This window comes from Contarinia nasturtii, unplaced genomic scaffold (assembly GCF_009176525.2).
Source record: "Contarinia nasturtii isolate CC-2019 unplaced genomic scaffold, AAFC_CNas_1.1 Cnas_scaffold_36, whole genome shotgun sequence".
In the NCBI taxonomy this organism is placed as follows: Eukaryota; Metazoa; Arthropoda; class Insecta; order Diptera; family Cecidomyiidae; genus Contarinia; species Contarinia nasturtii.
In genome coordinates, this window is record NW_022197394.1 from 1 (window position 1) to 13,080 (window position 13,080).

The 13,080-nt window shown below is 36.1% G+C and overlaps 5 protein-coding genes across 6 annotated transcripts; 1 reads left to right on the forward strand and 4 right to left on the reverse strand.

Moving 5' to 3' along the window:
• Positions 1-201: 201 nt before the first annotated feature.
• On the reverse strand, positions 202-3,022 carry LOC116337271 (tripeptidyl-peptidase 2-like; the record flags this gene model as incomplete). Its single annotated transcript, XM_031762106.1, has 10 exons — positions 2,886-3,022; positions 2,439-2,722; positions 2,025-2,156; positions 1,620-1,818; positions 1,374-1,540; positions 1,040-1,302; positions 846-971; positions 623-696; positions 457-553; positions 202-394 (listed from the first exon to the last, which is right to left on the reverse strand). Coding segments are annotated over exons 1-10 (1,557 nt in total), but the record flags the coding sequence as incomplete, so codon positions are not given.
• A 264-nt stretch (positions 3,023-3,286) lies between these two features.
• On the reverse strand, positions 3,287-7,666 carry LOC116337961. 2 transcript variants are annotated; one of them, XM_031763359.1, is made up of 4 exons: positions 7,362-7,666; positions 6,640-6,912; positions 6,358-6,553; positions 3,287-6,287 (listed from the first exon to the last, which is right to left on the reverse strand). In XM_031763359.1, the coding sequence occupies exons 1-4, from the start codon at positions 7,390-7,392 to the stop codon at positions 3,311-3,313; spliced, it is 3,477 nt and encodes a 1,158-aa protein (XP_031619219.1). In that variant the 5' UTR covers positions 7,393-7,666; the 3' UTR covers positions 3,287-3,310. The 2 variants fall into 2 exon arrangements, with proteins under 2 accessions (XP_031619219.1, XP_031620033.1); XM_031764173.1 differs by lacking the exon at positions 7,362-7,666 and adding an exon at positions 6,987-7,111.
• A 1,907-nt stretch (positions 7,667-9,573) lies between these two features.
• LOC116339222 (glutathione S-transferase 1-1-like) lies at positions 9,574-10,574 on the reverse strand. Its single transcript, XM_031765368.1, has 3 exons — positions 10,381-10,574; positions 10,260-10,308; positions 9,574-10,188 (listed from the first exon to the last, which is right to left on the reverse strand). Exons 1-3 carry the CDS (start codon positions 10,476-10,478, stop codon positions 9,658-9,660), a joined length of 678 nt encoding a protein of 225 aa, XP_031621228.1. The 5' UTR covers positions 10,479-10,574; the 3' UTR covers positions 9,574-9,657.
• A 469-nt stretch (positions 10,575-11,043) lies between these two features.
• LOC116336559 (glutathione S-transferase 1-like) lies at positions 11,044-11,727 on the reverse strand (the record flags this gene model as incomplete). The annotated part of the gene is made up of 2 exons (XM_031760889.1): positions 11,044-11,599; positions 11,662-11,727. Coding segments are annotated over 2 exons (594 nt in total), but the record flags the coding sequence as incomplete, so codon positions are not given.
• Positions 11,728-12,394: 667 nt separating this feature from the next.
• LOC116340014 lies at positions 12,395-13,055 on the forward strand (the record flags this gene model as incomplete). Its single annotated transcript, XM_031766584.1, has 1 exon — positions 12,395-13,055. A coding segment is annotated over exon 1 (661 nt), but the record flags the coding sequence as incomplete, so codon positions are not given.
• Positions 13,056-13,080: the final 25 nt, after the last annotated feature.

Genomic DNA, 13,080 nt, shown 5'->3' on the forward strand with positions numbered 1-13,080 from the left:
CATTACAATACTTTCCCCTTTCACACTATGTGTGTGCGGAAAAGTAATAAAATTCACATATAGTTGGCGCTGCATTCTATGCAAACTTGTTTTCCGTTGCAACGGACTAAGTGGAAAGTATACGCTTATTACATAGAATGTAGTGCCAACTATACGTGAATTTTATTTTTTTATCATTTTAGGCAGTAATCTTATCGCTTCTTTCACCAAAAATTGAATTGTGATTTGTATGTAAATACCATTCATTAGTTGTTGATTGTTGAGTGTAAATTGTGGAACACTTGCAATGGCCGCTCCTGGTGCACATACGGTCACTCCTTCACCACCGTCAATGCAAGGATCACGACTCGTCCATGTGTATACATTGGCGGGTAGTTTTTCACGAAGTGAGTATCTATTTTAAGAAATGTTTGAAATCAAATACGAATTATTTTTCATAAAGAGTTTTTGACTCACTCGGCTTCCATCATTTCGGGTGAAACATAGGCGCCCACTCCAATGCATGCTGGCTGAGATATATCTGGAGGTGTACCAATAGTACACAAAGCAGGACCTATTTCAACAACAAAAAAAATATTTTTATTTCGGTCCAATGAAACTTTTCATTTATAGCCTGAAATACCATGATTTCCAGCTGATGCAACCCAGACAACACCATAGTCGTTTACGATCTCATTCATTATCTCGCCGATACGTCTGTAAAGAGAAAATTGATAAGATTTCGTCAACAAAACCATTTATATCGAATTTATTTAATGTCGAATAACAAAGAAAGTCATTGAGGGCGTGACGTATCTAGACGCAATAATCATTTACAGCGGCTGTAAACGATATACACTACTCACCCACTCGTAGACCAATGAGTAAATTCACCGTAGCTCATATTGATTAAATGAACGCGGCGACCAGCATTGCATAGTTCCATGATTTTCATCAAGGCTCGAACTATGGCCGTACCTGTTTCCATGGACCTATTAAATACGGCATTTTTTTTTAAATTGCAGTCTGTGCCATTCGGCTTTCAAAAACAAGTACTAACCCTAAACGCCCGTCGCCAATTGTGAGTGACACAATTTTTGCACCCGGTGCAACGCCGTCCAATTCTTCATTCGAATCAGATGTCTTATGATTGCCAGCAGCGATCGATGCAACATGTGTACCATGTGATGAGCACATTCCGACAATTTCCAAAACATTTCCATCGTCATGTACATTCATAGACACCGATAGAAAATCGTCGATACTTTTAATTTCATGTGTTTTCGAGTATTCACCTACTGAAATTGCCTTTTCAAGATCACCCTAATTGGTAGTACGTAAAATAACGGCATTAATTTATTTGTCTTTGCAATCGTAATATTGTTAAAACCTACGTTCAATGATACGTCAATTGAGCACCGCCAACCAGTTTTTGTCTCATACAAAAGTACATCGTAGTATGTTTTAACGTCCATATACTGCTTATCAAATGCCTGTAGACATTCGAGAGTACCATCAATGTCTTCTTTGACCAGTTTGTCAGCCAGCGATAGATTTGTATCTGAAAACAAAAAAAAATTGGTGTAAAGTAATGAGAGATCAGTGATTTTGTATAAATTTGTATTTAAATTGCCACCCACTTCCAGCATTGGCTGCTTCAAAGTCGCTCGAACGTTTCGATGTCTCAGCGATGGCAGTCTTATGTTTTTCATCCCATGTCTTGAATTTTGCGTCAGCATTCATTTTCTCATTTACTTTGGCCGGATACAAATCATGTAGACTTTTCAAACCGATTCGGTATTCATTGCCGCTGAACTCTTTTTTAATGGATTCAGATAGCTAAACGTACAACAACAACAAATGAATAAAATATTTCGATAAAAAAATTGTATATATTGTTGGTTTAATTGACGTCAAAACTCCAATACTTTTAAATGATGATGACATTTAAAACCGGAATTTTATTTCAAGCGAAAAAATATACCAACAAATCATTTGAATTTTGTTGTAATTAACATTGCAATTATAATCCCAAGCCCAATTACCTTGAGTGTTCGTCCGGATAGACCAACAATCTCATCATCCGGTGTGGGTGACACTTTTTTGGTTGTATCAACATCACCGCATCCAGAACAATCAAAGCGTTCAATCACTTTCACCGATCCATCGGGTGTTTTCTAAATACCAACAAAAAAAAATTCATCGACCAGATATAGGTTAATCGCAAACATTTGACTTTTATTTTCGACAAAAACCTAAATAAATCATAATTCATGCGTAGCACTAAATTGTGCAGCTATAAATAAGCAAAAAAATTGCAAACACGCGTGTGGGACAATGACAATGCATAAAAACGTTTGCTTGCTTGTGCATTTGCGATTGTATATTGGCAATGTAATAGAAAGAGAATACCTGTTCTAAAAAAATTGAATATGATTCTAAATAAGATTCTTTTTTACCTCAAGTCCGTTTGCTTTCGGATCGACACCCGAATCCAAAATCGCAATTGTTACACCATCGCCATTGTAGTTGGGGTACTTTTTAAGAAATTGAATAACACCCGTTTCATGTTTTGGCACAAGCGAATCACCTGGAAATTTTTTATCAACAACAACACCCGCCATGATTGATGTTCGATTACAAACTGCTGCTTTTGTTGCTTTTGTTACTTTTGCTGCTGTTGCCACTGCTGTCGTTGACGATGTATGTAAGGTTGCGGTAGCTGTCAAACGCACCAGAAATTCTACAATGACAGTTGTTGTTTTTTGACATTTCATTATTGTGTGCCAGACAGAGATGAATGTATGTGCAAACACAAATGAGTATGTTTTTAGTACAAAACGAACCAGATTTATTTCACATATATATAGAAAAATAAAATGAAAAAAGATTTTTATATGACTTACTTTGTTGAATGCTGCGAATCATAAAACGGAATAAAAATTTAAGAATTCAATTTTGCTTAGAAATCCATATAGCGTTAAAGAATTTATTTTATTTTTTTCCGAAGAGAAGTACAATGCAACATGGCTTTCTGATTCGACTTGAACGAAACGATTAACCATAACCTATGATATTAGTATTGAACAATGACAGTTGGAAAAAAGAGAGCGAAAATAAATTCAAATGCATGTTTTCCAAATTATGTTCGTTATAACTTTATTGAGTTTTTTTATTTATTAAACGATTATATTGATTTTGGTGATTTTTTCAAGGAAAAAAAAAATGAATCGCTAGCGATAAAAAAAGAGAGATGTAAAATTGAAATTGTTTTATCCTAACCGAATATTGTTTTTTTTTTTTTTTTTTTTTTTATAAATGCTGAATTGAATTAAAAATTTTCTGGCGATGAAATATTTTCAAAGTCGTTATTATCTAAAATAGATGCGACCACATTTAGCGTATCACTGGTGCTGATTGCACTATTGATATCCAAATCCGAAAAGAGTGATTCCGTCTCAATGTGTTCGTTATTTTCCGTTGTGATTTCAATAAGAGCATCGTTGACCGTGTCCATCATACTGACCTCGTTCGAATCATTGCCGTCATTTTCCAATTGGTCATCATTGGTTTTGTCATCACTTCTGTTTGGTGAATTACTGGCATCCAACATTACGACATCATTTTCATCAATAACCATTGACGTGGATGTTATTTCCGCGTGACTTTCTTGATTTGATGTATCGTTATCACCATTATCCGAGCTACTTTCAATCGATTTTGCCTCATTTTCACTAAAATCGGCATCATTTTGTGGTGTGGTGGCTTCAATTTGTGGCATTTCGATGTCATTTTCTACTTCAACCGTATCAATTTGTGGCGTTTCATTTTCAACCTCTTCAATTGCTGCTATTTCGTTTTGTTGATTTTCGTTTTGTTTCGATTCGTCAGCAGTTTTTTCGGTTTCATCCGGCGGTTGATCAACGTTTTCGTTAGATTGCAGTTCATTTTCATTATTTTTTGCAGTTTCTAATTGATTTTCAGTGCGCTGCTCATTTTCCACCACAACTACATCATCGTCTTTCTTTTCACTTACATCTTGTGATTGGCACGGTGAATTTGTATCGGACTGTTGTTCCTCTTCTGCCTCTTTATCGTCATCTTCAACTACAATTTCACTGTTTTTCATTTTCTGTAGCGCCTTTTTCATCAAATCGGGATAAACATTTTCAACTGGTTTCAACTCAATGGTTACTAGGCTCTTCAATTTCAAATCATTTTCAATGGATAAAATTTCGGGTTCTTCAGTTTCTGGTGGCGTTGCAATTCCATCAACATCATCATTCATGCGCGATAGCAACAATTCACCATGATCATCTTCCTCCTCTACATTCATATTGATTTGTAAAAGTGATGTCACATCAACATCACATTCCAAATGTTCGGTCGAAGAAGAAGAAATGTCCAGCACAAGTCCTGAAGTATTAATTGGTCCGCTTCGGTTGGATAAAGCAACTTCATGTTCACCAGGTGTGCCAATCGATTGGCGTGATCCGTTTGCTGTGTTTGCATTCGTTTTCGATTTATTCTTCTCGGGAGTTCGTGTCTCATCATCCGAATCCAAATTAATTGTTTGATGATTGGGCTCAACAATTTCCAAGTCGTCTTCGTCGACATCGCTACCATACTTATCGATCACATTTCCCGATGACAATGAGGTTGCATCATTTTTAAAACCAAGACGTTCCATATCTTCCATGCATTTGTCGTGAACCGTTTGAAAGCGTCCTTTCGTGTAGGTGAATAGGTACGATAGATGAATGTAAAGCTCTTTAATATCGTGTAATTTTTGCGCATTTTTATACGCATTTGAATTCATGAGCGTTTTAAGTTTTCCATCGATTTGATGACAAATCGATATAGAATTGAATATTTGTCGCTCCAATTGGGTACGTGCACGGCCAACTGAATCGTTTGCATAAACTTTTGGTTGTGGCAATGCATTCAGAATACTTGGACCGGCCGTAACATTTGGAAGTTGTGCCGGTGGCACAGCAACATTTGGTCGCACTTGATTTGACACTACGCTTGGTCGCATTGATATTTGCTGCTGTAAATGCATTTGTGCATCTTGGAATGACATATGATTTGGCGGAACTGTGTGTGGTCGCATTTGATTCGAAATTGCCCTTTGATAGACTTGTGGACGCATTCTTGCTGCTGCTGGTGTTGGTATTTGCTGTAGCGGTGGAATCGGTCCCGCTGAGCTCACTGAATTTATAATCAGCGGCGGAATTTGCTGTTGAATTGTTTGCATACGTTGAGCAAATTGTGTACGTGGCGGTGGCGGCCCAGGTGGTCTCACCACAGTCGATGTTGGAACACGTTGGATTGGATGGCGAACCGAAGCCGGTGCGGTAACAGTTTGATTTTGTGCTGTTGCCACTGGAGCGGTTGGTCTTACATCTCTTATTGAATATCTGGTTGGTTCATTTCGTCCATTGTTTGCTGGTGTTTGTTTCTTAACATGAATCACTTTGCCGTTTGGTAAACGAATTGTGCTTTGTTGTGCAGCACTATTCAAATCAATTCGATATCCATTGTAATTGTGATATACCGGTTGCGAAGCCGCTTGTGTAACCGTAGATCGAGCAACTCGTCTCACAAATTGTTCACGATTTGCCGATTGACCTTGTGACACTTCAGCATTCGCAACTTCATTTCCACTTGTCACACTTTGTATACGAATCGAATCGGAAGTGTTTGAAAATTGTGGCTGTGATTGTACTGCAGGTCGTGTTGGTTGATTTTTCGATGTCGATGGTCCTTGAATAGTTGATGAGATTCCTGTCGATGATGACACCGAATTTTCTGATTGCTCCTTTTCACCAACGGTTTGTTCATAGCTGTGATTCACAAGATACGCAAATAAATCTGGTGTACAATCAATTTCGGCTGCATCTGAATTTGCAACGACTGGTGCGATTGGTGTGCTTGCTGGCTGTACGGTTTTTTGTACATTTGGAGTGGGCTTTGGAACCACTTTTTTCACTTGTGGCTCTTTTGGTGGTGGTGGTGGCGGATCAGACTTCTTTTTCGGTACTTCTTTATCAATTTTTTGCGTCGCAACTGGCACGACCACCGGCACGTCTGACGATTCCGACACACTCTTCTTAGCTACTTTGCTTCTTCTCTTTGTAGACCAATTTGAATCTTCCGAATCATCATCGGAATCATCGTAAAGGAGTGGCTTTCGCTTTTTGCAATCAATTGTTTTCTTCTTTGTTTGACAACATTGAGATGAATCATGTGACATTGCATCGGCGATTTCGTCTCGATCGTGAGTCTTGCGCATCTTTTCAATTTTCCTAAATTTAAAAAGAAAACACAAAACGGTCTATTGAATATACTCTTTTTTCTATACTTTTCACTACTCACTTTTGTTGTTTTTCAATGAAATTTACCAGCGCCCAATGTTGAGCCCGTAAATGGTATAGAATTTTCGGTGCACACGAAAAACACTTCCAATTGTCATTTGACGTAACATTGTTCAATGCGACTTTCGTCAAATTGCGGAGAATGCATTTCTTACAAAATACATATGGACAATCGGAGCAACAGTAAACATCACCGCCTGCACGGAAAATTTGCAAACAAATCAAATCATTTAAAATTGCGATTGTTTTGGTTTTCTGTTTAAAAAACGGTGATTCAACATACCTTGACCACACCAGCGACAATATAGTTCGCTTCCATCCTCACCCTTTTCGAATTCGCCGCTGTTGTAGAAACGATAACATTTATAACATTGCGTCACTCGCAACACGGGATGCATGCGAATGATCTTTTCAGCATTCGGTGCGGTGCCAATATGAACGTTGCAACATGTACAATGCAGCCTTTTATCAGCCACCATGTTAACATTTGAATACGCTTGAACGAAATATTTTTTCTCTTCAGCCGTTGTTCCATCTTCAAATGTTAGTTCAAAACCTAATGAGGAAGAAAAAAACAAACACATCATTAAATCAACACATCATAGAAACCATGTTATATGTGGTTCTCACTCATAGCACTCGTTCAACTCAAAAATAAATGCTCAACTTATTTATAAAATTCAATACAATTCAATCATCCAAACAAGCATCGTTTCAACGCTTCGTGACAATGTGAATGAGAGAACCGCATTCTACTGCGTTTGACAGTTTCGCGCTAAAAAAATAAAAAAGCAAAACTAACACAACGCGACGCTCTCACATGAAAACGACTATACATACACACACACACACACCATACACACATCGGTACGTCTGTCAATATATACCACTGTCTTCACTGTATAAACTAATTACTTCGAATTGAAAATGTTCACGACGAGTAAACGCAACAACAAATATTACATTAAACAAATCGATTTAAACATTTTTAATGATATTATTTACCTTCGTCGTCGTAATCCTTAATGTTATCCATTGTTATGGCGTTCAAATTTCACTTTCAAATCTTGTTGTAGCTTTTTTTGCCGACCAAGTTTCAGTTCAGTTGTTTTGCATATTTTTCAACCAAAAAAATATATATAACAATTTTGGTCGTTGAAATGATGTGATTTATTAAAATTATTCGGGTCAAAATTAAAAACACTTTCACTAAAGATTGAGACAACGTTAAAGATTGTGGCAAAATGGACGATTGTGACTCGTCTCTCTTTGCATGCAGTGAATGTAATATTGACTGATTTGCAGCTCTACTCTAAAAATTCTCTCTGCCTCAATAAGAGAGAAAAAAGTTCAGTATAAATAGTACATTGAGTATGGGGGCGCTGCATGTCTATGAAGAAAATTGTTCGCAATAGCTTTGTTCGTTAAAAATAAATTACGGGGAGTTTGCTCGCCGCTGTGCAGAGGTCACTCTTGCCGTTTTACTTTAGTGTGTTAAGTACTATTTTGTTCTCTTTTGCCGTAATATCGCATTTTTTTAGTATTTTTTTTTTTTTTAATTTAATGAATTTAAGAGAAATCTTTCAAAGAAAATTATTGAATCATAATAATTTCATTGAAAATCAATCGATGCACAATTGAAATCATTTAAAACATTTTATCAAAAAAAAATTTGGTATAAATAACCTCACTTTTACTAATTTTTTCTATAATTAAGTACTCAGTTTGGTCATCAAAACTTGAAATTTTTAAATTTTTTGAAAAAATTCGAGAAAACTTTAATTTTTGAAAAATATTCAGAGACTCTTCCTTAGAGCAAGATATTTGAGGAGGTTTACATCCGATGCTCATGAAACTTGGACATGATATCAGTAGGGCAAGTACCTTTCTAACGCATATAATATCCAGTAGGTGGCGCCACTGATATCTATTATTTTCAAAAAGTTCCGTTATTTCCTGGACAAAGGGTGTAAATTCCGCCCATGGTGCGACTTTGAAAAGAGACACAATAAATACGAATTACTATAAAAACTCAATATTGGGTCCGGAAAACCATGGCAAAATCGGTCTAATTCAGGAGAATCAGAGGAAAAACTTAATAATATCTTAAAATATATTTTTGAATTTAAATAATAAAATAAAAATAATGAAATAATAAGATAAAATAAATAAATAAAAAATCATGAAAATAAAAAAAATTAAATTGTGTGTACATACTTGCTCGCTAGTCTCGATAGCTGTTTCTAGCAAGCCAAATAACATGCTCTATTGAACCGGCCACCACACAATTAGTACAGACAGCTTCAAATCAGGCGCCAGTTAAAATTGGCCTTCATTTGGAACCAAAAAAAATTCTATTTGGGAGCCGTTGTTATGGAACTTTTTCGAATGGCACACCAAGATGGATTTAACTGTAAGTGCACGGAAGTGGCAAGGCAACGTAACAAACCGTAACACCAGCTAGGCAGATATCTCTTGAACCATAAATTTTGTATTCACGATATCACATTTGTGTGATTTTATTAATAGGAATTGAAACAATTATACGGATTTTGTCGCCAACATGGCATTCTCTTGTGCAAGTGCTACTAATTATTCGACTGTTGCCATTTGGATAATGTGGCCAACATTATTTAAATTAGATGTCGTCTAGTAATTGAGTCGATTTTACGATGATCGCCGTTGCGAATGTGAAACGTTTCCATAATCAGATGTCGACTTGGCGCCATTTGATAGCTGATGGCAAGACCAAAAATCAGTAGAGAAGGAACCCAAATCACTTTCAGAGGCCGGCCTCGGCCGTTAAAGAAGATCGGAAACAACTACGATACAAGATACGACTAGAGCTAATTCCATCTTTCATATGGTGGCGCCAAGAGCAAAAATCCATTACCGCTTCGCGTGCCCTCTCATTTCCTAGTGTATATTCAGGAAAAGAGAGGGCGCGTGTAGCGGTAATGAGTTTTTGCTCTTGGCGCCACCATATGTGTCCATGGAAATAAAAGTGGCAACACAAAAACGGAATCAGAAGAACGTTACATAAAAAAAAATTTGTATGGAGTTATTCATAATTAAATGTTAACACTCCGTATCATGGAGTTTGGCATAATACGTGCAGTCCCTGACTTCCGTTTTATCTAATCGACATACCAAACATGTTATAACTACGGCGTGGTTGGTTCAAAACTGCAATTCAATAAATTAAAAGTCAAGTGTCAAAATTTTGCATTCGGCGAATCAAACTCTTATTCTTTTATTCACAAAGTATTCTGTACATATGTATAATTTGAAGTAATAAAAACTAGTGCGCATTTTGTTTGTTCTTCTCCAGTAGACCCATTAACATTTCACGATATTCTTTCACAATCTTAACGTTCATTTCATCGAAAAATGGTATGGTTTTGCTGACGCGACTCAGCCAAGCTAAAATATTTCTATGCTTTTCGGTTTCAAGCGGTGCGAAGATTTGAAGCGGAAGAACATTGCTTGCAGCACAAATATCAGCGATCGTTAGCGTATTACCAACCAAAAATGGATCCGATGCTAAAAATGCTTCCAAAATCTCATATGATGAATTAATTCGGTCGATTTTTTCCTGTGAAATTTCTTTGCCACCTCGGTAAATAGTGTAAGAACAATCCCGCAATCGCGTATACAAGCTGTCATCATCGAAAAACAGACGTTGATTGCATTTGGCTCTCAATTTTAAATCTTTTGGATACAATGCATCGTCTTTTGCATATTTATCAACTAGGTACATGCAAATGGCGTGACTGTCCCAAATGGAAAAATCCCCATCGAGCAATGTTGGAATGGTATGCTGTGGATTGAGCTGGCATTTTTGGTAAAAAAATATTGATCAGAAATTTCCAAAGAAGATCATCAAACTGAATTCATAAATACCTTAAGAAAAGATTCTTTCAAATGTTCACCTTTGGAGAGATTAACCTCACTATAACAAAAGAAAAAAAAGTCGAAACAATTTAAATCCATTTTTTAAGAAAACAAAAACTCAATTTTTTACCGAAGCTCAAAATCAAGTCCCAGAAATCTTGCTAGCAATTTAACCGCACGCACTGGTGGACTCATGTCTTTGTAGTACAAAATCAGCTTGTCACCCATTTTCGTAATAATTCAATGTGTTTACGAAATTAAAGTCACATTCAAACTGACGCTGGCACGAGCATGTACTGGATTTTATACGTATCATTTGATTTTGAAAGAGAATTTTTCAAACGCTTATAACATACTATCCGATAGTGATGTACGACTATGTGGGTTGAATCTATGTGAAATTTTTGGATGAGCTTATCTTTCAATGAAAAGTGACTTATCAGTGGTGTCGTCATCAACGGTTTGAAAGTCTGAACAAATAAATAATATACATCGATCATTCCAATACAGATATTGCATATTTTTTCCCATATTCATGATGAGTTGGTATTATATTGTTTTTGCTCTTGCTTCTGGAACTAATCGCTTTATAGAACACAGCAAAGCGTAACATAAATTAAAAACCAAACAAATATGTGCGTGACATGCAAAAAGTCGTAAAAATGAACTCATGTTTAACTTTGTTGTTCTCTTGGATGAATTGTTATTGGATAAACTTTCGAAGAGCTAATGTAAAAAAACTCCCAAATATTCCTATAAATGGAAATATTGAAATCCAAGGAGATATCTCAGCATTTATTAGATGAAAAAATTGTAACAACTTAATTCTGTTTATTTTTCTCAAGAGCACCTTGAACAAGTTGACGGTATTGTTCCGTTGATGATGCATTCAGTTCGTCAAAGAATGGAATCGTCTTGCTTATACGTTTCAGCCAAGCTGTTATTTTTGGATATTTATCATTTTGAATCGGAGCATATACTTCAAGCAGAAGCAAAGTAATTGATACACTAATATCGGCAATTGGCAAATGATTGCCCACTAAAAATGGATCGGTTGCGAGAAATACTTCCAAAATGTCATAAGCAGCATACATTGGACTGATTTTGTCTTGTGGAATTTCCTTGCCACCATTGTGTAAAACATGTAGACAGCAATCGCGAAAACGCACAAACAAACTGGCGGCGTCAAAAAACAGACGTTGATTGCATTCGGCTCTCAATTGTAAATCTTTTGGATACAATGCATCATCTTTTGCATATTTATCCACTAAATAGGCGCAAATGGCGTGACTATCCCAAATGGCAAAATCACCATCAACCAATGTCTGGACTGTATGTTCTGGATTGAGCTTAAAATGAAGATAAATCATCCATGTTAATCACTTTACAATAAAAAATCGCAGTAAATTACCTTTATATAAGGTTCTTTCAAATGCTCACGGTTTAACAAATCAACATTACTAGTATTGGAAAGAAAAGATCATATATTTGAAATTGAATAAAACTTTAAAATCAGGAAGTACTCTGTGCTGAATTTCTCAGGCTACCTGAAAATAACGGTAGACTTTTTTACTTTTCCGCATTTTCTATTCTTCATTTACTCTATATTATAAACTGTTTCTTTTTTATAAAATAAGACGGTTTCTACCTGCAACACATAAAAAGGATCTAAAGTACAATGCTATTATAATTTGGTGCCAATACATGGTATAATCACATGAAAATTTCTCAGAAAAAATCGACTTAAATTAAACCTAATTACACAAAATTTGGACTTTATTTCGGTTAGAAGTGAAATGTGTGGAAGGAAGTTCGAAAATAAAGTTTTGAAAATTAAGGACTATCAACTGGTAAACCAAATGAACCGAAAGAACCGAATGAACAAGAGAATGATCATTAGAACAAATAATAATAATAAGAACATTCTCAATATTTAAAAGACAGTGCAGATTCATGTGTTGGTATTTATATATGAAAGTTCAAAGAGAGCACATCGAAGAACATTTTTAAAGTGAGAAACTTCGTCCAGAAAATTTATTCACTAAAATATCAAAAATTATTAAACTGAAAAAATCGAAATTAAAAAATAAAAGAAAGGGCAAAAAAACATTAAAAGTAAAGAAATCAAAATCAAGGTGTAAAAAATGTTCCTGTGCAAATTTCTACTTTTCTCAGTATGGTTTTGCTTTGTGCAAGCATATCCAGCGAACACCGACCAAGTGCTGTCAAAATCGGATGACTCAAATAAATATAACGAAAAAATATCGGATATTTTCGATATACCCAACTATGCCACAAACGAACCGACGATTATAACAAATTGTGATAATGTTATTTGCATTTCCTATTCGTTGTGCATCAATGATAAAGTGGTGAACAACGGTAGTCAATTGTTTGATTGGCGACTATCACCCCGAACTACAGGGAGAATTCCAGGCGAATTAGTGGAGTGTGATGACATGGAGGTGCCGTGTTGTGCGGATAAAGCAATAAAAGATTTGCATCCGCCAGCACCAGACCATGACCACAATGAATACAATTCAACCGAAGACCACGAAGAGGGCGACAATAAATTTGTGAAATCCACCCAAAAATGTGGTTATAGCAAATTCACATCCAGTCAAAAAACCAGCGCTGAGCAAATGCGACCGAATGAATCCCCGTGGATGGTTGCAATATTTTTTCTATTGCCAACGGGTAAACTACAATATCTTGGTAGTGGTTCATTGATTCATGAGTCTGTGATTTTAACGGTGGCTCATTTGCTGCTTAAATTTACACCTGAACAATTGGTGATTCGTGCCGGTGAACATGACACCGATTTGAATAC